Source organism: Chiloscyllium plagiosum, unplaced genomic scaffold (assembly GCF_037043375.1).
Source record: "Chiloscyllium plagiosum isolate Xiang-an unplaced genomic scaffold, Cpla_swu_hap1 HiC_scaffold_34, whole genome shotgun sequence".
NCBI lineage: Eukaryota > Metazoa > Chordata > Chondrichthyes > Orectolobiformes > Hemiscylliidae > Chiloscyllium > Chiloscyllium plagiosum.
The window spans coordinates 15,561,731-15,586,526 of record NW_028270172.1 but is presented as its reverse complement, the minus strand read 5'-3'; the positions used below and the strand labels follow the sequence as shown (position 1 = coordinate 15,586,526).

The 24,796-nt window shown below is 41.9% G+C and overlaps 1 protein-coding gene across 2 annotated transcripts in view; it reads left to right on the top strand.

Annotated features, from left to right (window-relative positions):
- The window catches only part of fars2 (phenylalanyl-tRNA synthetase 2, mitochondrial), a 444,725-nt gene that overhangs the window by 72,337 nt on the left and 347,592 nt on the right, over positions 1–24,796 (top strand). For both annotated transcript variants that reach the window (XM_043719492.2, XM_087978504.1), the window contains 2 exons: positions 12,417–13,043; positions 23,706–23,865. In XM_043719492.2, coding sequence (XP_043575427.1) covers positions 12,417–13,043; positions 23,706–23,865 — 787 coding nt within the window. The remainder of the gene's footprint in view (positions 1–12,416; positions 13,044–23,705; positions 23,866–24,796) is intronic.

The window sequence follows — 24,796 nt, the reverse complement described above, 5'->3', positions numbered from 1 at the left end:
GTAAAAAGGCTTGAATACCTAAGTATAAGAAATTACTGTGGTGCTCCAACATTGAATTTGACAGTAAGTTGACAGAATTAAACTGTCTATAGCACTGAATATCAAAAAAACTAAAGTTAAATCCTTGCTTCTTTTACTGCCAGACTGTTTTTTAACAATGTTACTCTTTTTTTAAGCAAGGAGCGTGAACCCAGAACCACAAGAAATTTTGAAGTATGACCTTTGAGGATATTATGTTTGTTTTTCCTCATCAGTTTCACAAGAATTAGTTATAAGTTATATTCTTGTCAACAATTATCAGTTGTTATTGTCAAAAAGTCAGCATGTTGTTTCCCTCATTTCATTTCACACAGAAGCCTAGGAAGAGCTTTTGCCCGAAACATTGATTTTCCTGTTCCTCTGATGCTGCCTGACCTGCTGCACTTTTCCAGCACCACACTCTCGACTCTAATCTCCAGCATCTGCAGTTCTCACTTTCGCCTAAATAATAACATTGTTCAAAAACTAAAAGGCTAATATAAAACAACTTCTCTGACATAGAAAAATATTTTAGTCTCAGTTGTTCAGATTTTAATTATTGTTGGAGATTTAAGAATTAGACCTTTTTTAAACTTTGATGCTGTTCAGGGATTTGAATGAGTACTGTGGTTTTTCTTCAGGTATTAAATAAATATTATGAACTCCATGGAGTGTTGATATACTTCAAGAGAACATAAGCAGATTGCTGGAATGGGTGGGCATGTGACAGTTGAAATTTAATTAAGGGAAGTGTGAGGTAGTACATTTTGGTCGGACAGGGAGAGGCAATGTAAAAAGCAGTAAATGGCTCAATTCTGAATGGAGTGCAGAGACACTGTGGCTTTGGGATTATATGTGCACAAATCATTAAATTCAGCAGGCCAGTTGGAAAACATATTGGAAAGTACTAAAGTCTTTAAAACTTGAGGAATAGAATTCAAAAAGAAGCAAGTTATGATAAAACTTTGGTTCATCTCACCTTGAGTATTGTGTCTAATCATGCCCATTGTACTTCAGGAAAGATGTAAAGGTTTAGAGATAGTGAAGAAAAGTTCCAAGGACGTTTCAAAGTTCCTCCTTTTACTTACAATTTATATTAATAAATTGGATGAAGGAATATAGCAAATTACATACCTACATTTGCTGACAATTGTTAGTCCACTGGAATATTGATGTTCAGAGAGACCTGGGTATACTTGTACATGGAAAACAGAAAGTGAAGCTGTTCTATCTAATACTGCTATCACTTCTACATGCTTACGTAGCTTTATGCCTCAACTTTGGAATGGTCTTCCTAATATTTAAATCCCTCCACAGTGCAGCCACTTTCCCACTTCTGTACAGTCCTCCTCATGTACCACAATTCTCCACTGTTCTTTCTTGAAGACTACAATAAAATACAGTCTGTTGACAAAAGATCTAAGTATTTTGATGAAGTTAGGTCTTCATCCTTGGAAGACTAATCAGTTTTGGTAATAAAGTATATTATCCGACACGAATGACTGCTAATAAGAGTGCAAGATTACTGTGATGACTCATTTGGGAACTATGCACCAATAAATCGAGCCCCACAATGGTCAGACCACATTTGGAATATTGTGCATAGTTTTGGGCTCAATATCTCAGGAAAGATGTCCTAGTCCTGGAACATGTTCAGAGGTATTTCACGAGAATGGTACCAAGAATGAAAAGCTTAGCATCTGAGGAATATTTGAAGGAGTTTAGAAGGATGAGGGGTGATCTAATTGAAACATACAAAATACTGAATGACCTGGACAGAGTAGATGATGGGAAGATGTTTTCATTGGTAGGGGTGACTAGGGCATAGCCTTTGAGTAAAGGGAAGACCTTTTAAAATGGAGATAAGGAGAAACTTCTTCAGCCATAGATTTGAGCATCAAGTGGATCAAGGGTTATGGGGAGAAAGCAGGAGAATGCGGTTGAGAAACTTAGCAGCCATGATTGAATGGCAGAGCAGACTCAATGGGCTGAATGACCTAATTTCTGCTCCTGTGTCTTATGTTCTTATAGTCTTAAGCAATCGCAAATGTTGATTGCTACATAGGCAGTTACACATGATCATTTTGCTTGATTGACTGCTGTTCAGGCCAAAAATAATTCATGTCAGGTTTCATTATTAACAGGGAATTTACTAACAGGGAAATAACTATGTAAATAAGCATATTATTTAACCAGTGGCAACAAATGGGTTACTTCTCTAGGATTCGAGAGTGTGGTGCTGGAAAAGCACAGCAGGTCAGGCAATATCTGAGGAGAAGGAGAATTGACGTTTCAGGCAAAAGCCCTTCATCCCTTGAGGGGTGAAGCAGTTCTCACTTTTTCCTTACTTCTCTAGGAGTTAAGCTATACCTGTATAAAACCCCAAAACCACATACATTCATTTCTAAATAAGACAAACAAAAACAGTTCGATATAAATATGATGAGTGGAAATGTAGGCAGGGAAAAATAAATTCCGAGATGCCAGAATCCTGATCACAAAGGTGAAGTGTTATTCCTTGTGGTTCTTTTGATTTCAACAGTGATGAAATGGCGTTGTTTCAGTGGTGATGATCCGTCTTTTCTTCCATTAGAATTATTACTTTATGATCTCTAGGTTTTTTTTAACCTTTTCTGTTATAGAGAGACATCGTACTTATTGCCTTTTGTTGGCAGGCTTCTGGATGTCTCCGAGTGTACTGCACTCACAGATTAGTGACAGACTATGCGAATGGACCAATCTGAAGGCTATTGTTTGGCAATTGTTTTTCCTTTCCAAGGATTCCTCTATGCTGCTCTGTCTCATAAAGTATCCACCTCACTGTTTCAAAGGTAGCTTGTAAAGCTAAAGTGTACACACACAATCTCACTTGCTCTTCAAGTTGCCAAAACAAACTCTCTTCTGATACTTGTTTTATATACAGCAGCATCCAACCTCCATTTTCCAGTTTATAGTACACAAATCAATATATGTAGTTACTTTCATTCCTTAAACTAGTTTGAGTATATATTATCAATGTGAACTTATTTCAAAATGGTTTCCAGTCAAATTATAGATCCATTTGGCCAAATATGTTTCATAACCTGAAAATTCTGAACTGATTTCTCAGCATTATGTGTATGTTTCCCTGGTGTCTATATGTGAACATTTTTAAAACACAGCTGGTAGGATTTTACATCAAAGATTGAGCCAATTAGAAGAATGTTGTGGTTCTGTTCGCCGAGCTAGGAATTTGTGTTGCAGACGTTTCGTCCCCTGTCAGTGCTTGGGAGCCTCCTGTGAAGTGCTTCTGTGATCTTTCCTCCAGCATTTGTAGTAGTTTGAATCTGCCACTTCCAGTTGTCAGTTCCGGCTGTCCGGTGCAGTGGTCGATATATTGGGTCCAGGTCGATGTGCTTATTGATTGAATTTGTGGATGAGTGCCATGCCTCTAGGAATTCCCTGGCTGTTCTCTGTTTGGCTTGTCCTATAATAGTAGTGTTGTCCCAGTCGAATTCATGTTGCTTGTCATCTGCGTGTGTGGCTACTAAGGATAGCTGGTCGTGTCATTTCGTGGCTAGTTGGTGTTCATGGATGCCTTCCTGTTTGTCCTATGTAGTGTTTTGTACAGCCCTTGCATGGGATTTTGTAGACTACATTGGTTTTGCTCATGCTGGGTATCGGGTCCTTCGTTCTGGTGAGTTGTTGTCTGAGAGTGGCTGTTGGTTTGGTGCTGTTATGAGTCCTAGTGGTCGCAGTAGTCTGGCTGTCAGTTCGGAAATGCTCTTGATGTATGGTAGTGTGGCTAGTCCTTTGGGTTGTGGCATGTCCTCGTTCCATTGTCTTTTCCTTAGGCATCTGTTGATGAAATTGCAGGGGTATCCGTTTTTGGCGAATATATTGGGGTATAGGTGTTCTTCTTCCTCTTTTTGCAGTTCTGGTGTACTGCAGTGTGTTGTGGCCCTTTTGAATAGTGTCTTGATGCAACTTCTTTTGTGTGTGTTGGGGTGGTTGCTTTCATAGTTCAGGACTTGGTCTGTGTGTGTGGCTTTCCTGTGTACCTTAGTGGTGAATTCTCCGTCTGGTGTTCTCTGTACCATCACGTCTAGGAATGGGAGTTGGTTGTCCTTTTCTTCCTCTCTAGTGAATCGGATTCCTGTGAGTGTGGCGTTGATGATCCGGTGTGTGTTCTCTACTTCTGTGTTTTTAATGATTACAAAGGTGTCATCCACATATCTGACCCAGAGTTTGGGTTGAATTTGCGGTAAGACTGTTTGTTCTAACCTTTGCATTACCGCTTCTGCTATGAGTCCAGAGATGGGTGAGCCCATGGGTGTGCCGTTGATTTGTTCATATATTTGGTTGTTGAATGTGAAGTGTGTTGTGAGGCACAGGTCCAGTTGTTTGAGTATGCCATCTTTGTTTCTCTGGCTAGGGTTTTCTCAATAGAGGTGAACGGTGCCGTTACATCGAATGAGACCATGGTTTCTTCCTTGTCTATGTGTATATTTCTGATGATGTCCAAGAATTCCTGTGTTGATTGTATAGATCCGCTGATCAGGTGTTTCTGTTTCTGCTGTAGTTCTTTAGCCAGTTTGTGTGATGGTGTCCCTGGTAGTGATACTATGGGTCTGAGTGGGATGTCTGGTTTGTGCACTTTAGGTAGTCCATAGAATCTGGGGGTGTTGTTGCTTTCAGGTTTCATTCTTTGTAGGTCAAACCTGGTTATCTGTCCGTTTTTTTTTTGTAGGTTCCTCAGTGTGTTGTTTATCCTATTGGTGAACTGTGGGGTGGGGTCAAACTCCCTCTTTTGGTAGGAAAGATCACAGAAGCGCTTCACAGGAGGCTCCCAAGCACTGAGGATGTCATCTAGACAGGGGACGAAACGTCTGCAACATAGAACATAGAAAAATACAGCGCAGTACAGACCCTTTGGCCCTCGATGTTGCTCCGATCCAAGCCCACCTAACCTACATTAGCCCACTATCCTCCATATGCCTATCCAATGCCCGTTTAAATGCCCATAAAGAGGGAGAGTCCACCACTGCTACTGGCAGGGCATTCCATGAACTCACGACTCGCTGAGTAAAGAATCTATCCCTAACATCTGTCCTATACCTACCACCCCTTAATTTAAAGCTATGCCCCCTTGTAATAGCTGACTCCATACGTGGAAAAAGATTCTCATGGTCAACCCTATCTAAACCCCTAATCATCTTGTACACCTCTATCAAGTCACCCCTAAACCTTCTTTTCTCCAATGAAAACAGCCCCAAGTGCCTCAGCCTTTCCTCATACGATCTTCTACAAATTCCCAGCTCGGCGAACAGAACCACAACAACGAGCACCCGAGCTACAAGTCTTCTCACAAACTTTGAATTTAGAAGAATCATTTTATTCTCTTAGAGAATATCCAGAATCTAATATTAAGAATCTAAAATTCTAAGATATCACTTTGCAAATAGTTTGTTATAGCTACAGTTGCAAAGTACTGGATAAATTTAACATTTGTTGATCAAAATCCTTTCCAAAGGTCTCAATTGAGGAATTTCAATTTTCACAAAACAGAAAATCGTACTGCAAGATGTATCTATTGTACTATTGTTGGCCATGCATCACTCATCATTTTCTGTGTCTCATAATTAGATTTAAGCAAGCATTATTTGACAGAAACTCATGTTTGTTTAATATGTGGCTTGAATTATTCATTAAGCTACATCAAACTTACAAGTTGCATGTAAAATAGCCTACAGATCAGAATGTATTTTTCCCTGTCTACATTTCCACTCATCGTACTTATATCAAACTGTTTTTTAGCATGTCTTCCCACATGTTTTTCCTTTTGGGAAGTAGTGTGGAGTGGTGGAAATATTTCTGGAAATATCACCTTGTTGAACCATGCCACGAATATTCCATCATGACCAGCAATTCCTGGCATGGAACACAATCCAGAAGCTTCTGACCCAGAGCTAGTGGCACTACCCTTGCACCAAACATCCACACGCAGAATTAAAGAGGTAGCAGTGATACTGAATTCCCATTTCTTAGTTTGGCACTTTCTATTTCATGTTGCCTCATCTCACTGTTAAGGAACGAATACTCAGCTTTGTGGGTTCTGCAGTAAAAGCTGAAGTTGATTTACAGAAATAAACTTTTCTCATACTTTTTTGTAATTTTGTTTTCTTTATGAATATTTCTTTAATGTGGACCAGTGCATTGTTTGTCAGCTTGTCATTAAGGTTGAAACTTTATTGCTGGAACAGCAGAGCAGGTCAGGCAGCATCCAGGGAACAGGAGATTCGACGTTTCGGGCACAGGCCCTTCTTCAGGAATTCCTGAAGAAGCCATTCCTGAAGAAGGGCCTGTGCCCGAAACGTCGAATCTCCTGTTCCCTGGATGCTGCCTAACCTGCTGTGCTGTTCCAGCAATAAAGTTTCAACTTTGATCTCCAGCATCTGCAGACCTCACTTTCTCCAGCTTGTCATTAATCCCTGTCCACACCATTGACTCTTTAAACTTTGTTGCTTGTTTGCACATAACACTGTAGAACAGAATTGTTTCCCCGGCAGCTGCTCTGGAATTCCACAGTGAAAGAAAAATTTTGGTGGGGAAGATTGCCCTCTGCTGATGATATTTGTGTGGGGCAATGGTGCAATGTTTCCATTCAACCAACAGAATCATCAAGGAGGATTTCTTGTTTCTTTTGGGAAATTCCTCACAATAATTTGTTTCCTCCTCTGATTGATTAGTGCTTGTTGCTGCTGCAGGTGGTGGTTCATTTAGCAAGGTTGGCAAGACAGCTTGTTTAGTATGCAGAGTGTTGCCAAAAGCAGGGGTTCAATTCCTGCATCGGCTGAGGTTACCATGAAGGACTCTCCTTCTCAACCTCTACTCGCCTGAGGTATGGTAACCCTCAGGTTAAATCACCTCCAGTCGTCTCTGTAATGAGAGAGCAGTCCTAACGTCTGGTAGGACTGTGGCGATTTTACTGCTGTAGAAATTGACATTAAAAAGAGACTATCCACACGGTGCTTGTACAGGAGGAAAGGCCATTTAGAAACTGGGCAGAGGAACAGCAGCAGGTGGCAGAGGATGTCAACCACATGAGACATTTGGACTATTATTTGAGAAAAGGCCTTCCCTTAACTTTCAGACTTATGTTTGTTTCTGCAGGCAATGGTTTGCCTATTTGACTGTCATTGTTAAATGTTTCAGCATGTTCCTATATTGATGCCAGTGAATCCCTTTACCTTCACAGTGTAGGATTTGTAGTATTTATTCTGCCAGTTTTATTTCACTTCTGAGTAATCTGGATTCGTTTAAGCTGATGCTTATTTGGTCCAGATTTGATATGTCTAAGTCTGTATTTATTCTTCACGATCAACATTATACCTTGGTAGCAGATCTACTTGCTGTCTATTCAGAAAGGTCAGTGCAGGGATGGCTGCTGTTCAAAAACCTATTTTAACTATTTGAACTTTGTAATCAAAAGCTCAATTTTAAACATTTTCAGATCTCATTAAATTTGTGGATATAATTAGTACTGAGGAGTACTGCAAAAAATTGAGAGGTTATTAACTATCTTACAGCATGGGCAAAAAGTTGCCAAATCAAGTTCAACACACATGAATGTGAGACCATACATTTTGGTAGGAAGAATGGGGAGGTCATTTATTTACTTGGAAGTTGCATGACTCAATGATACTGAAGAACAAAAGGATCTCAAAGATATGCCAGTATTTAGCAATACCTTGTAAAACAAATCGAGCACTAGATTTCATTTCTAGAGTTATAAAACTGAAATTTAGGGAGGTTATGATAATCCTTGTTTAGACTTTGGTTGGACCGTACTACTGTGTGCAGTTCTGATTGCTACATTATAAAAAGGATACAGATGTGTTGAAGGGAGTGCAGAAGTGATTTACAAGAATGATACCATTTATTTATCAGGAAAGGATGAACAGATTGGATCTCTTTCTCTCCCAAAAAGAAGGGTGCAGGGTGACATAATAAAGATCTTCATAATTATTGAAGGCTTTGATGCAATGAAAGTAGAAATAATGTTTACTTTTGTGCAAAAGAGCATGGCGGTAATCACCAAAAAATCCTCCAGAGAATTCAAAGAAACTTCTTTGCCCAAAATTGATGAGAATGTGGAACTTGCTACCATAGGAAGTGGTTGAAACAAATATAACATTTAAAGGGAAACTTGACAAGTAAATGAGAGCGAAGAGGATAGAGCGATGAGAAATTTACCTAAATTCTGGTAAATTTAGGCCAGAAAAGTTGGAAAGAAGCTTGAATGAAGCTTAAGCACTGTCATGGCCTTGTTGCCCCAGTCAGTTCCAGTGCAGTAGATTCTTTGATGTTAACTTTTTATAAAGTTTAAATACTCGACAAATTTTCTGGGTCACTTATAAATGCCAGGTTAAAGTGGACAATGATGCATTGGAATATGAAGCAGTTATACATCGTTAAAATTGAATAATACTATTGAACTCGGTGTGGCCTTAATTTATAATCTTCCAGAACTTTTAGAAATCATAGAAACTTATGATACAGAAGGAAACCTTGCATGTGCATCGTGTCCATGCTATTTGATGAAGAACTACCCAACCTAATCACATATTCCAGCCCTGCACATCAAGTTAATTAAAATTGTTACGCAAGTAATTTTCACATGTGCTGACTGTTTCTGCCCTTACACCTTTTTAACAGAGGTCCAGGCTCCTATCACTCTCTGGATGACAAAAGTATTTCCCAATTTATCCTGTAATCTTTCTACCAATTACTTTAAAGTAGTGCATCCTGGTTTTTGACTCTTCTGCTCAGATAAGTAGGTTCTATCTGTTTTCTCCATGGAGGTTCCTTATAATTTTTATACACCTTGATTAAGTCACACTCCAACTTCTCTGCTCCAAGGACCAGGTTTACAATTCATTCCTCCATTTGGTACCACCAGCCCTTTAGCAGCAATTCAAGTGTGCAAAGCAGGAGATAATATTTTAAAGGCTGAATCTCATAAATAGATTTTACTGAATGTAACACATTCAAGGATGCCCATCAATCAAGATACTGGTGATATAATTAGTGGACACCTCTACTGGAATTGCAACTACTGCTCACTATGCAGTAACATCCCTAGCATCTGTGTATGTGCTTGAGTATATTGCTTCAGCTCTGTTACAAGACGAATAACATAAAGACCTGTATTATTAATCAGAGAACATGAAATTAGATCCCGTTGAGTCTTTTGGAGAATTTTATATCAATGCAGGAATTCCTCAGGGTACTGTCCAAAGCCCAACCATCTTCAGCTGCTTCATCAATGACCTCCTTTCTATCATAAGGTCAGAAGTATCAATGTTCACTCTTGACTGCATAAATGCTCAGTATCATACGTAATTCCTCAGACACTGAAACAGCCTGTATCCACATGCAGAAATATGTGAGCAACATGTAGCCTTGGACTAATTAGTTGCAGGAAAAATTGGTTTCACAGAACTTCTAGGTAATGACCATCTCTAACAAGAGACGGTCTAACCATCGCTCCTTGATGTTCGATGCAATTAGTATAGCTTAAACCTTTACTGCCAACATCCTGGGAGTTGCTGTTGACCAGAAATAGAATTGGACCAGCCATATATGCTCTGGCTACAATTAAATATAGGTCAGAGGTGAGGAAATCTCTCAAATAACTCATCTTCTGTCTCCCTAAAGCCTGCTAACTATCTATAAGGCACAGGTCAGGAATGTGATTGAATACTCTCCAATTGCCTGGATGAGTATAGCTTTTAGCGCATTTTCTCCAACATTTCTCTTTTTCCGTGCTCCTCTTCTAAGATGTTTACTCTTTACTGAAACATTATGCCATGAGGACTGATCACCCTCCATTACCTTGCTCAAATGACCATACTTCACAGAGGAGCATTTTAATAAGTATGATTAGCTAATTGACCATCCCCAACTCTGTTCTCATCTCATATTCACAGTTCAAGAACTGCATTAGTTGATCTAATATTGCATGGTAGTAAAGATGCTGCAATTGATCTCACACCTTGTGTCAACAGAACCACTAAACAATAAACCATAATGGAAGTGCCAGCAAATTCTGCCCCCCTTAGTCGTATTGAGGTCAGTTGTACCATTCCAACTGTTGCTGCTATGGAGATCTATTAAATTAACATAAACTGATAGTTGAACCTTCCTGATCTGTGTGATTGGGCTTCTTATTGTATAAAGCTACATTTTAGAATTGCTATCAGATAAAATACCTTACACCAGGAAATGTGCAGCAGGTGTAGAGTAAAAGTTTCCTGGTCTATCTCAACAATATACTTTTGCATTGCTGTCATGCTAACCAACTTAAACAATAAGATTTTACATATATTTGTGATAATTTATCAGCAGTTTTTGAGACTTATATCTCTTAAAACATTAAAATGGCACAAATATGTTCATTTAAAACTTTGAAGGAGACTTTAACATAATTTGTCTGATTTGACCGGATGCATGAAATTTCTTATGGAGGAATTTTGCCTATATTCTGTGTCACCCTTTGTAATTGCAAAAGTAGTGATTAATAATGCATGTCTTATTTTGAAGTTTCAATAGTTAAGTCAGGAAATAGGAAACATTTTACTTTGCTCAACATGAATGAGATGTTACTGAAGAATATATGAGAGTTGCTTGTTTGAATTTTGATTTTTTTAAATTCAGGATTATGTATTAACAAGACTTAAATCTACAGCAGTTTCCTCTGTAAACTTGATAAAACATCGCTGAAACCTATTTCTCAGAAGTATATTACAAAACAGAATTATGCCATGGCAATATTTTCGTAGTCAGTGATTGTGATCCAAAATGTTGTTATTGCTTTTTGAAAAAATGCAATTTTGACATTATACCTGTTCATGTAGTATTTCTTCTCCTCTTGGCAGTGTTTGCTCATCTGAACATGGTTTGGCTTTGACTGAAACCTAGCCTTCCTTTTGTGAAGCCCTCCCATTTGCCAACACTTTTTCCATCATCTGTCCTGCATAAAGCAAGGAAGTTTTTATTTGTAATCTTTTATGAACCAACTATCCTTTTTTTCCACTTTGTTATTCCTGTTACACCTTTTTGGAGAATCTGACCTTGGACTACCTCTTCTTTTCTCTTTGTCCTCCCCTTTCCTGCCTACTGAGTTCCTTATATGTGATGCATTTTCTTGTTCCACCTTCACTCTAAGCAACTTTTGAACCATGTTGATTCCATTTTCAACTCACTTTGCGCTACCATATTTTTCATTGGGCTTATTGCCTACTTCCTCCACCCTCATACCATTCAAAAATGGCCCTCTCTGAGATGACCGTGTTTATGCTAGCACTCCTGGTTCTCCCTAGCTTATTCCTGATTAACAGTTATTCATCCCACATTCCCATGCTAACTGACATTATAAGTGTGTCTTCTCAAATACTGAACTATCCTTGACCATAATTCCCTCCAAAGTAACGTTCAACAGCTATTTCCTTCAACATCTTTTAATGTGTCTCCTCTTAATGTGTACCCATCTTAATCATGATACTGTGTGTATATTTAGCTAATCAGATTTCTGTTTCTGTCACATCAGTTTTATGCATGTTACAATTTAGAATAGGTATTCTTAAAAGCATATGATTATCTTGACTCCTTTAGCAGCTGGCTGGAATTGTCTTTTCTCTTTCGACATAACAAAGACAAATCTTCACGTTAATTATGACTCATTCTAATCTTGCCCAGAAGATCAACTCTTCCCCTACCACCCAGTCCTGTAGCTACTCTCAACCTCTTCGCTCTTTTTACAGATGCGTACACATACACACTTGCATGCATACGCACCTTCACAAGAACTCACTACTGTCTGATTATTGCTTCTTGCACATCATAATAAACTGTAAAGAACAATTAAGAAGATGCTTCCTTTAATTCATCCTTTTCTCACTCGCATTTCAGTCATCTTGTGAAAATGAATTTTTCCAACTCGTTTCGATTAGCCTTTTGTACTTATGTTACATTATTACTGAATTTCGTTACTTACTATTTTATGAATTTATGATATAAACATTGTTCATTCCCTAGTTAGATGTTTGATAACTTGCAAATGTAATACTGAATGTGATGAAACAAAGCCATTTGGCACCCTCCTGGAGCTTTCTCAAGTATTTTATTTGTTCATCCTCGTTGGTAATCCATGTCAACATTATGGCTAAACTGACTTAGCAATGATATTTGGAAAAAATCGACATCCAACTTATCCAAAGTTCATAGATGTGTTATTTTGTTCCAATTTGTATCAATTAGAGATGCTGAATTCTAAGATTCTTATGGTTCTGTGTTACTCGATGTGTGTAAGTGATGTACAAATTGAATATAGGAGCTAAACAACTTTCTTTTCCCAGGTTAGATCAACAATGAAGAAGGTACCTCGTAAATTCTTTTCATATCTACAATTTCAAAAGGCTTTACAGTTTCTTCAGTTCCAATCAAGAGATGCTGGTGGAAATGTAAAGCAGCTTCGATGTATAACATCAGGTCCAGCAGCTAGTGCGACAACTTCTGACTTGATTGAAGTGTTTGGGAAATTCTACAGTCGAGATGATTATACAAATATTACACCAAAGATATTGTCCAAAGTGGGAAAAAGCTTACATAACCAAAGAAATCATCCTTTATGGCTCATTAAAGAACGCATTAAGAAACATTTCTATACACAGTATTTGAATCGTAATAGAAATCCAATGTTTTCAGTATATGATAATCTGTCTCCTGTGGTTACCACAGCGCAGAACTTTGACAGTTTGCTTATACCAGTGGATCATGCAAGCAGGAAGAAAGGAGATAACTTTTACCTGAATCAAACTAATATGCTCCGGGCTCATACATCTGCTCACCAACATGATCTTATTCGTGCAGGCCTCAATGCCTTTCTGGTAGTGGGAGATGTCTATCGACGAGATGAAATTGATAGTAGCCACTATCCAGTCTTCCATCAAATGGAAGGAGTCAGACTATTCTCAAAACATGAAGTAAGTGTTGACTGATATTATTCCTTGGTTACCTGTTAAAAATTCTGCTTTATGCAAATTTTTAGTGTTTTGTGTCGATGGATGAAAAAGCCAGTATCTTTTACTATACTGTAAAGCAAAGAACTGCAAAGATCTGAAACAAACAACAACAAAAAGCATTGCACAACATACCCAGGAACACGCTATTTTACAGATGGTAATGTGTAATAAGGTAGGATTAATATGAGATCTAACTAGTGAAGGACCGTCGAGGAATTAGCAATAATAAGTTATTAGAATTTCAAATTAATTTTGCGGGAGAGCAACTCGAATCTCAAAACAGAATCGTCAACTTAAATATCTGCAACTACAGAGATATAAAGAAAATGTTGTCTCAAGCAGTCTGGGAAAAAAGACTAAGGGAACGGTCAGTAAATGACCAGTAGCAGACATTTAAACAAATGTTTCATCACCCTAACCAAATTTCTTTCTAATCAGAAAGAAGGACTAGATAACTACCTGTCGTTAACAAAATCTATCAAGGGGAATATCCAGTCAAAAACTAAGACATACAAAGTGCAAAAAATGAGTGGTAGGTCAGAGGTTTGGGATTCTAGTAGGATCCAGCAGCAGAGGAATAAAAAGCTAATAAAAAGGGAGAACATGGATCGTGAAAGTAAACTGGCAAGAAATATAAACAAGAGCTTCTATGGGTATAAGAAGACAAAGAGTAGCTAAACTGAGTGTTGGACCCTTGGAAGCTGTGACTGAGGAATGGATAGTTGGGAACAACAAAATGTTTGATAATTTAAGCCAAAAGTTGGCATCGTCTACATGGTGGAGGAGACTAACCAATCCAGAGATATCATAAAAGCAAACTTCTATTGGGAGAAAAGGTCTTATAACAGTTTCTATCACTTGGGACAACATATCTGATAAACTAATGGGATTGAAGGCAGATAAGTCACCAAGAATTGATTGTCTGAATCCACAGGTTTTAAGAAAGTGGCATCACAGATGGTGGAGGCATTGGTTGAAATAGTCCAGAACTCGCTTGATTCCCAAAGGTTCTGGAAGATTGGAGAATTGCTAATATGACCCCCATTTCAAGGAGGACCAAAGCAAGAAACTATAAGCAGGCTAATTAGTCCAATGTCTGTTACTGGGAAAATGCTAAAGTACATTATTAGGAAGGAAAAGCGGAATTTTTAGAAAAGCAGAACACAATCAAACAGACCAATGTGTTTTTGTGAAAGGGAAATCATGTTTAGCAAATTTGTGAGAATGGTGCACATTAACGGTTATTGCATAAGGTAGGATCTAATAGTATTGGCGATAATGTATTAATATAGATTAAGTAATGGTTAACACACAGAAGACCAAGAGTTGGGATTAATGGGTCTTTTTCAGGTTAGAATAATGTTTAACTAATGGAGTACCACAAGGATCATCAATTATTTACTATTTATATTAATGACTTGGCAAATGGGGCAGTGTCAAGCATGTGATACTGGAAAAGCACAGCAGGTCAGGCCGCATCCGAGGATCAGGAGAGCCGATGTTTCGGGCAAAAGCCCTTCATCAGGGCTTTTGCCTGAAACGTCGACCCTCCTGCTTCTCGGATGCTACCTGACCTGCTGTGCTTTTCCAGCACCACACTCTCAACTCTAATCTCCAGTATCTGCAGTCCTCACTTTTGCCTAGATGGGGCGGTGTGTATTGCATCTGTATTTGGTACAATACATAAAGAAGTAGAAGGGCATGTTGTAGTGAGGACATAAAGAATCTGTAAGGTGATTTAGATTGTTTGATTGAGTGGGCAAAAACTGTGTGAAGGAAATGTGAGGTCATGCACTTTGGTAGGAGGAATCAAAAGGCAGACTGTTGTTCAAATCGGGAGAGACTCCAAAAAGGGTGTCACAGAGGGATCTGGGTGTTCCTGTGCATGAAACAGTGTTGGTGTGCGGATACTAATTATGATGCTTGTACTTATGAACACTATCCTATACAGAAATGTAGTTTTAAATATCTGACATACAAATCTTTCCTGTACTTATGAATGACTAAATTATATTGTCCTACATTGTGTTCCAACTTGTGTCCAATTTAAGAAAGCAAATTTAATTTTGATCTTTATTGCTCAAGCCGTGGGACATAGTTACAGAATTAAAGAGCCATTCATTTAAAACTGAGGTGCAAAGGAATTTCTTCTTCCAGAGGGTAATGAATGTTTGAAATTCTCTACCCTAGAGATTTGTGCAGTTGGATCACTGAGAGGACTTCTAAGGTAATTTTATTTATGAGGTAATTTTAAGTATAATCTGCTACAAAACTGTGCTTATCACTGAACAGATGTACAGTTTTTAGAAGTGAATGGATTTAAAGTTGAATGAGTGCTATCAAGGTTTGTGTAATGATGTGAATAAACAGCATGTAAATACCGCTATTCAGACAGTCACCAGATTGTAAACTGGTTCTGTTCTGAGCCTATTTGCAAGTCAAATTGGACACAAGTTGGAACACAATGCAGGACAATATAATTTAGTCATTCATAAGTACAGGAAAGATTTGTATGTCAGATATTTAAAACTACATTTCTGTATAGGATAGTGTTCATAAGTACAAGCATCATAATTAGTATTTTCATAATTCAGGGACTCCCTTTATATCGAAATCAACATCGTCATTGCTGAATTTTTAAACCAATTGTTTTATCAAAAATGGTACTTGAAACTTAATATACTGCATTAAGATCAGTCCTGCTTATTTTTTATTATATTTTTCATTAAACTAATGGAAGTACTTTTTAAAGATAAAAGTACTTGTCAAAATAAAACTAAAGTGGGACATTGGGACCAGTTCTGGGGGAGGTGGGACTATTAACGGTCTACACCTGGGCAGGACTAGAACCAATGTCCGAGGGGGTGCTTTTGCTAATGCTGTTTGGGAAGGTTTAAACTAATATGGCGGGGGATGGGAACCAAATGAGGAGGTCAGTGGACAATAAAGAGGTAGTAACTAAAGCCTGGAAGGAACGAGATAATGAAGGTAGCGTGACTAAGGGGAAGAGTAGGCAGGGAGCAGATGATGACAGCTAGTCTGAGGTGCATTTATTTTAATGCGAGAAGTGTAGTAAGGCAGATTAATTTAGGGCTTGGATTAGTACCTGGGAGTATGATGTTATTGCTTTTACTGAGAGTTGGTAGAGGGAAGGGCAAGGTTGGCAACTAAATATCCCAGGATATAGATGCTTCAGGTGGAATAGAGAGGATGGTAAGAGTGTTGGAGCAGTTGCATTACTGGTCAGAGAGGATATCACAGCTGTGCTGAAGGAGGGCACTATGGAGGACTTGAGCAGTGAGGCAATATGGGAAAAGCTCAGAAATAGGAAAGGTGCAGTAACAATGTTGGGGCTGTATAACAGGCCTAGGTAAAAACAAGGACTGCAGATGCTGGAAACCAGATTCTAGATTAGAGTGGTGCTGGAAAAGCACAGCAGTTCAGGCAGCATCTGAGGAGCAGGAAAATCAAAGTTTCGGGCAAAAGCCCTTCATCAGGAATAGAGGCAGAGTGCCTGCAGGATGGAGAGATAAATGAGAGGAGGGTGGGGGTGGGAGAAAATAGCATAGAGTACAATAGGTGAATGGGGGTGAGGATGAAGGTGATAGGTTAGAGAGGAGTGTGGAGTGGATAGGTGGGAAGGAAGATTGGCAGGTTGGACAATTCATGGGGACAGTGCTGAGCTGGAAGTTTGGAACTGGGGTGGTGGGGGAAGGGGAAATGAGGAAACTGGTGAAGTCCACATTGATGCCCTGGGGTTGAAGTATTCCGAGGCGGAAGATGAGGCATTCTTCCTCCAGGTGTTGGGAGTGGCGGTGAAGGAGGCTCAGGATCTCCGTGTCCTCGGCTAAGTGGGAGGGGGAGTTGAAATGTTGGGACACAGGGCAGTGTGGTTGATTGCTGCAAGTGTCCCAGAGATGTTCCCTAAAGCGCTCTGCTAGGAAGCGTCCAGTCTCCCCAATGTAGAGGAGACTGCATCGGGAGCAACGGATACAATAAACGATATTGGTGGATGTGCAGGTAAAACTTTGATGGATGTGGAAGGCTCCTTTGGGGCTTTGGATGGAGGTGAGGGAAGAGGTGTGGGCGCATGTTTTGCAATTCCTGCGGTGGCAGGGGAAGGTGCCAGGACAGGAGGGTGGTTTGTTGTTGGGCATCGTGGACCTGATCAGGTAGTCATGGAAGGGGTGGTCTTTGCGGAAGGCAGAAAGGTGTGGGGAGGGAAATATATCCCTGGTGGTAGGGTCCATTTGGAGGTGGCGGGAATGTCTTTGGATGATGTGGTTTATGCGAAGGTTGGTAGGGTGGAAGTTGAGCACCAGGAGGGTTCTGTCCTTGTTACGGTTGGAGGGGTGGGGTCTGAGGGCTGAGGTGTGGGATGTGGATGAGATGCGTTGGAGGGCATCTTTAACAACGTGGGAAGGGAAATTGCGGTCTCTAAAGAAGGAGGCCAGTGGTGGAACTGGTCCTCCTGGGAGCAGATACGGCGGAGGCGGAGGAATTGGGAATACGGAATGGCATTTTTGCAGGAGGTAGGGTGGGAAGAGGTGTAATCCAGGTAGCTGTGGGAGTCAGTGGGTTTGTAAAAAATGTCGGTGTCAAGTCAGTCGTCATTAATGGAGATGGAGATGGAGAGGTCCAGGAAGGGGAGGGTGGTGTCAGAGATGGTCCAGGTAAATTTAAGAGGAGAAAGTGAGGCCTGCAGATGCTGGAGATCAGAGCTGAAAATGTGTTGCTGGAAAAGCGCAGCAAGTCAGGCAGCATCCAAGGAACAGGAGAATCGACGTTTCGGGCATAAGCCCTTCAGGAATGAGGAAAGTGTGTCCAGCAGGCTAAGATAAAAGGTAGGGAGGAGGGACTTGGGGGAGGGGCGTTGGAAATGCGATAGGTGGAAGGAGTTCAAGGTGAGGGTGATAGACTGGAGTGGGGTGGGGGCAGAGAGATCAGGAAGAAGATTGCAGGTTAGGAAGGCGGTGCTGAGTTCGAGGGATTTGACTGAGACAAGGTGGGGGGAGGGAAAATGAGAAAACTGGAGAAATCGGAGTTCATCTCTTGTGGTTGGAGGGTTCCTAGCGGAAGATGAGGCGCTCTTCCTCCAACCGTCGTGTTGCTATGGTCTGGCGATGGACGGGGCCAAGGACCTGCATGTCCTTGGTGGAGTGGGAGGGGGAGTTGAAGTGTTGAGCCACGGGGTGGTTGGGTTGGTTGGTCCGGGTGTCCCAGAGGTGTTCTCTGAAACTTTCCGCAAGTAGGCAGCCTGTCTCCCCAATATAGAGGAGGCCACATCGGGTGCAGCGGATGCAGTAAATGATGTATGTGGAGGTGCAGGTGAATTTGTGACGGATATGGAAGTATCCCTTGGGGCCTTGGAGGGAAGTAAGGGGGGAGGTATGGGCGCAGGTTTTGCATTTCTTGCAGTTGCAGGGGTGCCGGGAGTGGAGGTTGGGTTGGTGGGGGGTGTGGACCTGATGAGGGAGTCATGGAGGGAGTGGTCTTTTCGGAACGCTGATAGGGGAGGGGAGGGAAATATATCCCTGGTGGTGGGGTCCGTTTGGAGGTGGCGGAAATGACAGCGGATGATACGCTGTACATGGAGATTGGTGGGGTGGTAGGTGAGGACCAGTGGAGTTCTGTCCTGGTGGCGGTTGGAGGGGCGGGGCTCAAGGGCGGAGGAGCGGGAAGTGGAAGAGATGCAGTGGAGGGCATTGTCGACCATGTCTGGGGAGAAATTGCGGTCCTTGAAGAAGGAGGCCATCTGGGTTGTACGGATTTGGAACTGGTCCTCCTGGGAGCAGATGCGGCGGAGACGAAGGAATTGGGAATATGGGATGGCGTTTTTACAGGGGGCAGGGTGGGAGGAGGTGTAATCTTGGTAGCTGTGGGAGTCGGTCGGTTTATAGTAAATGTCCGTGTTGATTCGGTCGCCCGAGATAGAAATGGAAAGGTCTAGGAAGGGGAGGGAGGAGTCTGAGAGGAGGGAGGTCCAGGTGAACTTGAGGTCGGGGTGGAAGGTGTTGGTAAAGTGGATGAACTGTTCAACCTCCTCGTGGGAGCACGAGGCAGCGCCGATACAGTCATCGATGTAGCGGAGGAAGAGGTGGGAGTGGTGCCGGTGTAACTACGGGAGATCGACTGTTCTACGTAGCCAACAAAGAGACAGGCATAGCTGGGACCCATACGGGTGCCCATGGCTACCCCTTTTGTCTGGAGGAAGTGGGAGGATTTGAAGGAGAAATTGTTAAGGGTGAGGACCAGTTCAGCCAAATGAATGAGAGTGTCGGTGGAAGGGTACTGTTGGGGACATCGGGAGAGGAAGAAACGGAGGGCTTGGAGGCCCTGGTTTTGGCGGATGGAGGTGTAGAGGGATTGGATATCCATGGTGAAGATGAGGCGTTGGGGACCGGGGAAACGGAAGTCTTGGAGGAGGTGGAGGGCATGGGTGGTGTCTCGAACATATGTGGGGAGTTCCTGGACTAGGGGAGATAAGACAGTGTCGAGGTAGGTGCCGATGAGTTCAGTGGGGCAGGAGCATGCTGAGACAATGGGTCGGCCAGGGTGGTCAGGCTTGTGGATCTTGGGAAGGAGGCAGAACCGGGCAGTGCGGGGTTCCCGGACTATGAGGTTAGAAGCTGTGGGTGGGAGGTCTCCTGAAGTGATGAGGTTCTGTATGGTCTGGGAGATGATGGTTTCATGATGGGGGGGTGGGTGGGGTCATGGTCGAGGGGGTGGTATTAGGAGGTGTCTTCGAGTTGGCATCTGGCTTCAGCGATGTAGAGGTCAGTGCGCCAGACTACCACTGCACCCCCTTTATCGGCTGGCTTGATGGTGAGGTTGGGATTGGAGCAGAGGGAGTGGCGGGCTGCGCGGTGTGAGAGTGAGAGGTTGGAGTGGTGAAGGGGGTAGACGGGTTGAAGCAGTTAATGTCTCCGCGGCAGTTGGAAATGAAGAGGTTGAGGGCAGGTAATAGGCCAGGGCGAGGTGTCCAGGTGGATGGAGTGTGTTGGAGGCGGGTGAAGGGGTCCTCGGAAGCTGTGCGGGAGTCCTGATTGTAAAAGTAAGCTCGGAGGCGGTGGAATAAGCGTTCGATGCGGCATATATTAAATTCATTGATGCTTGGGCGGAGGGGGATGAAGGTGAGTCCTTTGCTGAGGACTGATCGTTCGTCCTCAGTGAGGTGGAGGTCTGGGGAAATGGTGAAAACTCGGCAGGGCTGGGAGCTGGGACCCGGTGTGGGTGTGGAGCTGGGAGTGGGGGCGGACCCTGTAACTGGAGTGGTGGTGGGGAGAATGTGGGTGGAGTCATGAGAAGGGGTGGTGTTCCCCTCAGGGTTCTGGGGGGGGCGGGGATGGTGACAATGGGATCTGCAGGGGGCGTGTCAGCAGAATGCAGGTGAGTGGCATTGGTGGGGGCAGAAGTGGTGGCGAACACGGCAGTAGGGGGTTGGAAGTCACTGAGCATGTGACATTAGCGATGATGTGAGGGGCGGAAGTGATGTCACGTGTGGTGCATGAGGAATTGTGAGGGGCGGAAGTGGCTGTGGAATCGTCCATGATGGGAGCGGAAGTGACATCATCGATCACTGTGGGGATGGTAGCTGCACCAGCCGCATGACTAATGGTATCCGAGCAGTTCCACAGGCCTCCCAACAGTGAGTGAGATAGGGGTACAAGTATGTAGACAGACTATGGAAAGGTGTAGGAACCACCTGAGAGCTTTTAATTTTCCCAACATTGACTGGGATTCATTAAGTATTAGAGGTTTAGGTGGAGCAGGATTTGTAAGGAGCATCCAAGAGGGTTTTAGAGACCAATATGTAAATAGTCCAACTCTGGAAGGGGCCGTACTGGACCCGGTGTTAGGGAATGAGCCCAGCCAGGTGGTTGAAGTTACAGTAGGGGATTACTTTGGAAATAGTGATTACAATTCTGTAAGTTTCAGAATACTCATGGTCAAAAACAAGAGTAGTTCTAAAGGAAGAATGCTAAATTGGGGATGGCCAACTATAGCAAAATTCGGCAGAAGCTGGGGAATGTGGATTGGGAGTAGCTGTTCGAAGGTAAATCCTCATTTGATATGTGGGAGGCTTTTAAAGATTCCTGATCAAGGGCTTATGCCTGAAACATTAACTCACCTGCTCTTCAAATACTGCCTGACCACTGTGCTCTTCCAGCACCACACTCTTCAACTCTGACCTCCAGCATTTGCAGTCCTCACTTTCGTCTAGGCTTTTAAAGAGAGGTTGATTAGAGTGCAGGACAGACATGTCCCTGTGAACATGTGGGATAGAAGTGGCAAGGTTAGGGAACCATGGATGACAGGTGAAATTGTGAGACTAGCTTAGAGGAAAAAGGAAGCATACATAAGGTCTGGGCGACAATATTAGCTTTGGAACAACATTGGGAAAATGGGATCAATCTGAAACAAGGAATTAAGAGGGCTGAGACAGGTGATGAAATATCTTTTGCAAACAGGGTTAAGCAAAAACCCAAAGCCTTTTATTCATATATAAGAAACAAGAGAGTAATTAGAGAAAGGGTAGAGTGATGCTGGAAATGCACAGCAGATCAGGCAGCATCTGAGGTGCAGGAAAATCAGCGTTTCGGGCAGGAGCCAGTCATCAGGAATTCCTGATGAAGGGTTCCTGCCCGAAACGTCAACTTTCCTGCTCCTCGGATGCTGCCTTACCTGCTGTGCTTTTCCAGCATCACTCTAATCTTGACTCTAATCTTCAGCATCTGCAGTCCTCACTTTTGCCTGACTAGAGAAAGAGTTGGCCCACTCAAGGACAAAGGAGGGAAGTTATGCATGGAATCAGAGAAAACAGGTGGGATTCATAAGAGTATGGATATTCACTGGATATTCACTGAGGAGAAGGGTATGACGGATGTTGAGGTTAGGGTTGGATGTTTGATTACTCTAGGTCAAATCGGCATAAGGAGGGAGGAAGTGTTGGGTATTCTGAAAGGCATTAAGGTGGACAAGTCCCAAATCCAGATAGGATCTATCCCAGGTTACTGAGGGAAGCGAGATAGGAAATAGCTGGGTCCTTAACAGATATCTCTGCAGCATCCTTGAACATGGGTGAGGTCCTGGAGGACTGGAGAATTTCTAATGTCCCCTTGTTTCAGAAGGGTCGCAAGGATAATCCAGGTAGTTATTGATTGGTGAGTCTGACATCAGTGTACAGAAAGATGCTGGAGAAGATACTGAGGGATAGGATCTATTTACATTTGGAAGAAAATGGGCTTATCAGTGATAAGCAACAGGGTTTTGTGCAGGGGAGGTCATAACTTACCAACTTAATAGAATTCTTTGAGGAAGAGACAAAGTTATTTGATGATGGAAGAGCTGTAGATTTTGTATACATGGACTTCAGTAAGGCATTTGATAAGGTTCCCCATGGTCGACATGATAGAAAGTGAAGTCACATGGGGGTCCAGGTTGTTCTAGCTAGATGGTTAGAGAACTGGCTGGGCAACAGGAGACAGAGAATAGTAAGTGGAAGGAATTTTCTCAAAACGGAGAACTGTGACCAGTGGTGTTCCACAGGAATCCATGCTGGGACCATTGTTGTTTGTGATATACATGAATGATCTGGAGGAAGGTATAAGTGGTCTGATTAGCAAGTTTGCAGATGACACGAAGATTGGTGGAATAGCAGACAGTGAAAGGGACTGTCAGAGAATATTGAAGAATACAGATAGATTGGAGAGTTGGGCAGAGAAATGGCAGATTAAGTTCAATCTGGGCAAATGTGAGGTGATGCATTTTGGAAGATCCAATTCAAGAGCAAACTATGTGGTGAATGGAAAAGCCCTGGGAAAAGTGATGTACATAGAGATCTGGATGATCAGGACCATTGTACCCTGAAGGTGGCAACACAGGTTGATAGAGTGGTCAAGAAGGCATACGGCATGCTTTCCTTCATCCAACAGAGTACTGAGTACAAGAGTTTGCAGGTCATGTTACATTTGTCTGGGACTTTGGTTCAGCCACATTTTGGAATACTGAGTACAGTTCTGGTTGCCACATTACCAAAAGGATGTGGATGCTTTGGAGAGGGTGCAGAGGAGGTTCAGCATGATGTTGCCTGGTATGGAGGGCACTAGCTATGAAGAGAGGTTGAGTAGATTAAGATTATTTTCATTAGAAAAACAGTTTGGGGGACCTGATTGAGGCCTACAAAATCAGGAAAGGTATACACAGGGTGGATAGCAAGAAGATTTTTCCCAGAGTGGGGGACAGTTACTAGGGATCTCAAGTTCAAAGTGAATGGGGAAAAGTTTAAGGGCGATAAGCGTAGAAAGTTCTTTACGCAGAGGGTGGTGGGTGCCTGGAATGTGTTGCCAGTGGACTTGGTAGAGGCGGGCACAATAATATCATTTAAATGTATCTCGACAGATACATGAATGGGCAAGAAGGAGAGGGATACAGATTCTTAGAAAATAGGCGACAGGTTTATCTAGAGGATCGAGATCGGCGCAGGCTTGAAGGGCCGAAGGACCTGTTCCTATACTGTAATTTTTTTTGTTCTTTGTAAATTGTGGGGGAGAAGTGATTGTTAAATATCATATACTAGTTCCTATAACCTAAACAAACCAAATTGCCTTCTCTTTTTTTCAGTTGTTTGCCAATGTCCAAAATGGTGAAGAACTTTGCATTTTTGAGAAGGGATGCCGCATACCCTGTAAACAGGAGAGGCACACACTCGAGGCTGTTAAACTACTTGAATTTGACTTAAAGCAGACGTTAAAGAAAGTCATGATATATCTCTTTGGGAAAGGTATGTGAATTGTTATAATCTGTACATGATTTAATCATAATGCTTGCATGTGACTTTCATGCTTTATTGAATTATTTCAAATTCTGGTGACACTGATAAGAAACATTTATTGTTCTTTTGCAAGTGTCGTCTTGTATACAACTGTGTATCTTGCTAGGTCAATTCAGAGGATAATTAAGTTCACAATGTTATTGTGAAAGTAGAATGCACTCTGAACCCTTTTCAACGGAACAACCATTTTAACAATCGCCCAAAATGAAAGCTGTTGAGAGCCACAAGATGAAAATTCAGTATGTCTGACCCAAATTCTTGGCAAATTACTAACCATCTCTGGTGGAATGCATACTTTGCACATGTAATTTAAAAAATTGCATTAAATTTAGGTATCAGTTGGGGAAAAAAAAGTGAAATCAAACTAACCCCAACTCTGAATGGTCATATATGTTATAATTTGGGGGAGTTGGGGAATCATGATCACTGTCATCAAATATAGGCAGTAAGCTATCTGTAAGCAATTTTCTGATATCATATTGTGTTTGTTAAGAAGCAACAGTTTAGGTACAATAAATTATTTAATTAGGCAAAGAAAGGAAATATATGATTCATGACAGATGTAATAGTAGAGAGGGTGAGTAGCCAAGGCCTTTGCCCCAGGGTAGTGGAGTCCAAAACGAGAGGGTATAGGTTTAAGGTGAGAGGAGACAGATTTAAAAGTGACCTACGGGGCGGAGGGTGGTGCGTGTATGGAATGAGTTGCCAGAGAAGGTGGTGGAGACTAATATAATTACAGTATTTAAGAGGCATCTGGATGGGTATATGAATAGGAAGGGTTTAGAGGAATATGAGCCAAATGTTGGCTAATGGGACTCAATTAATTTGGAATATCTGGCTGGCATGTTTGAGTTGGACCAAAGGGTCTGTTTCCATGCTG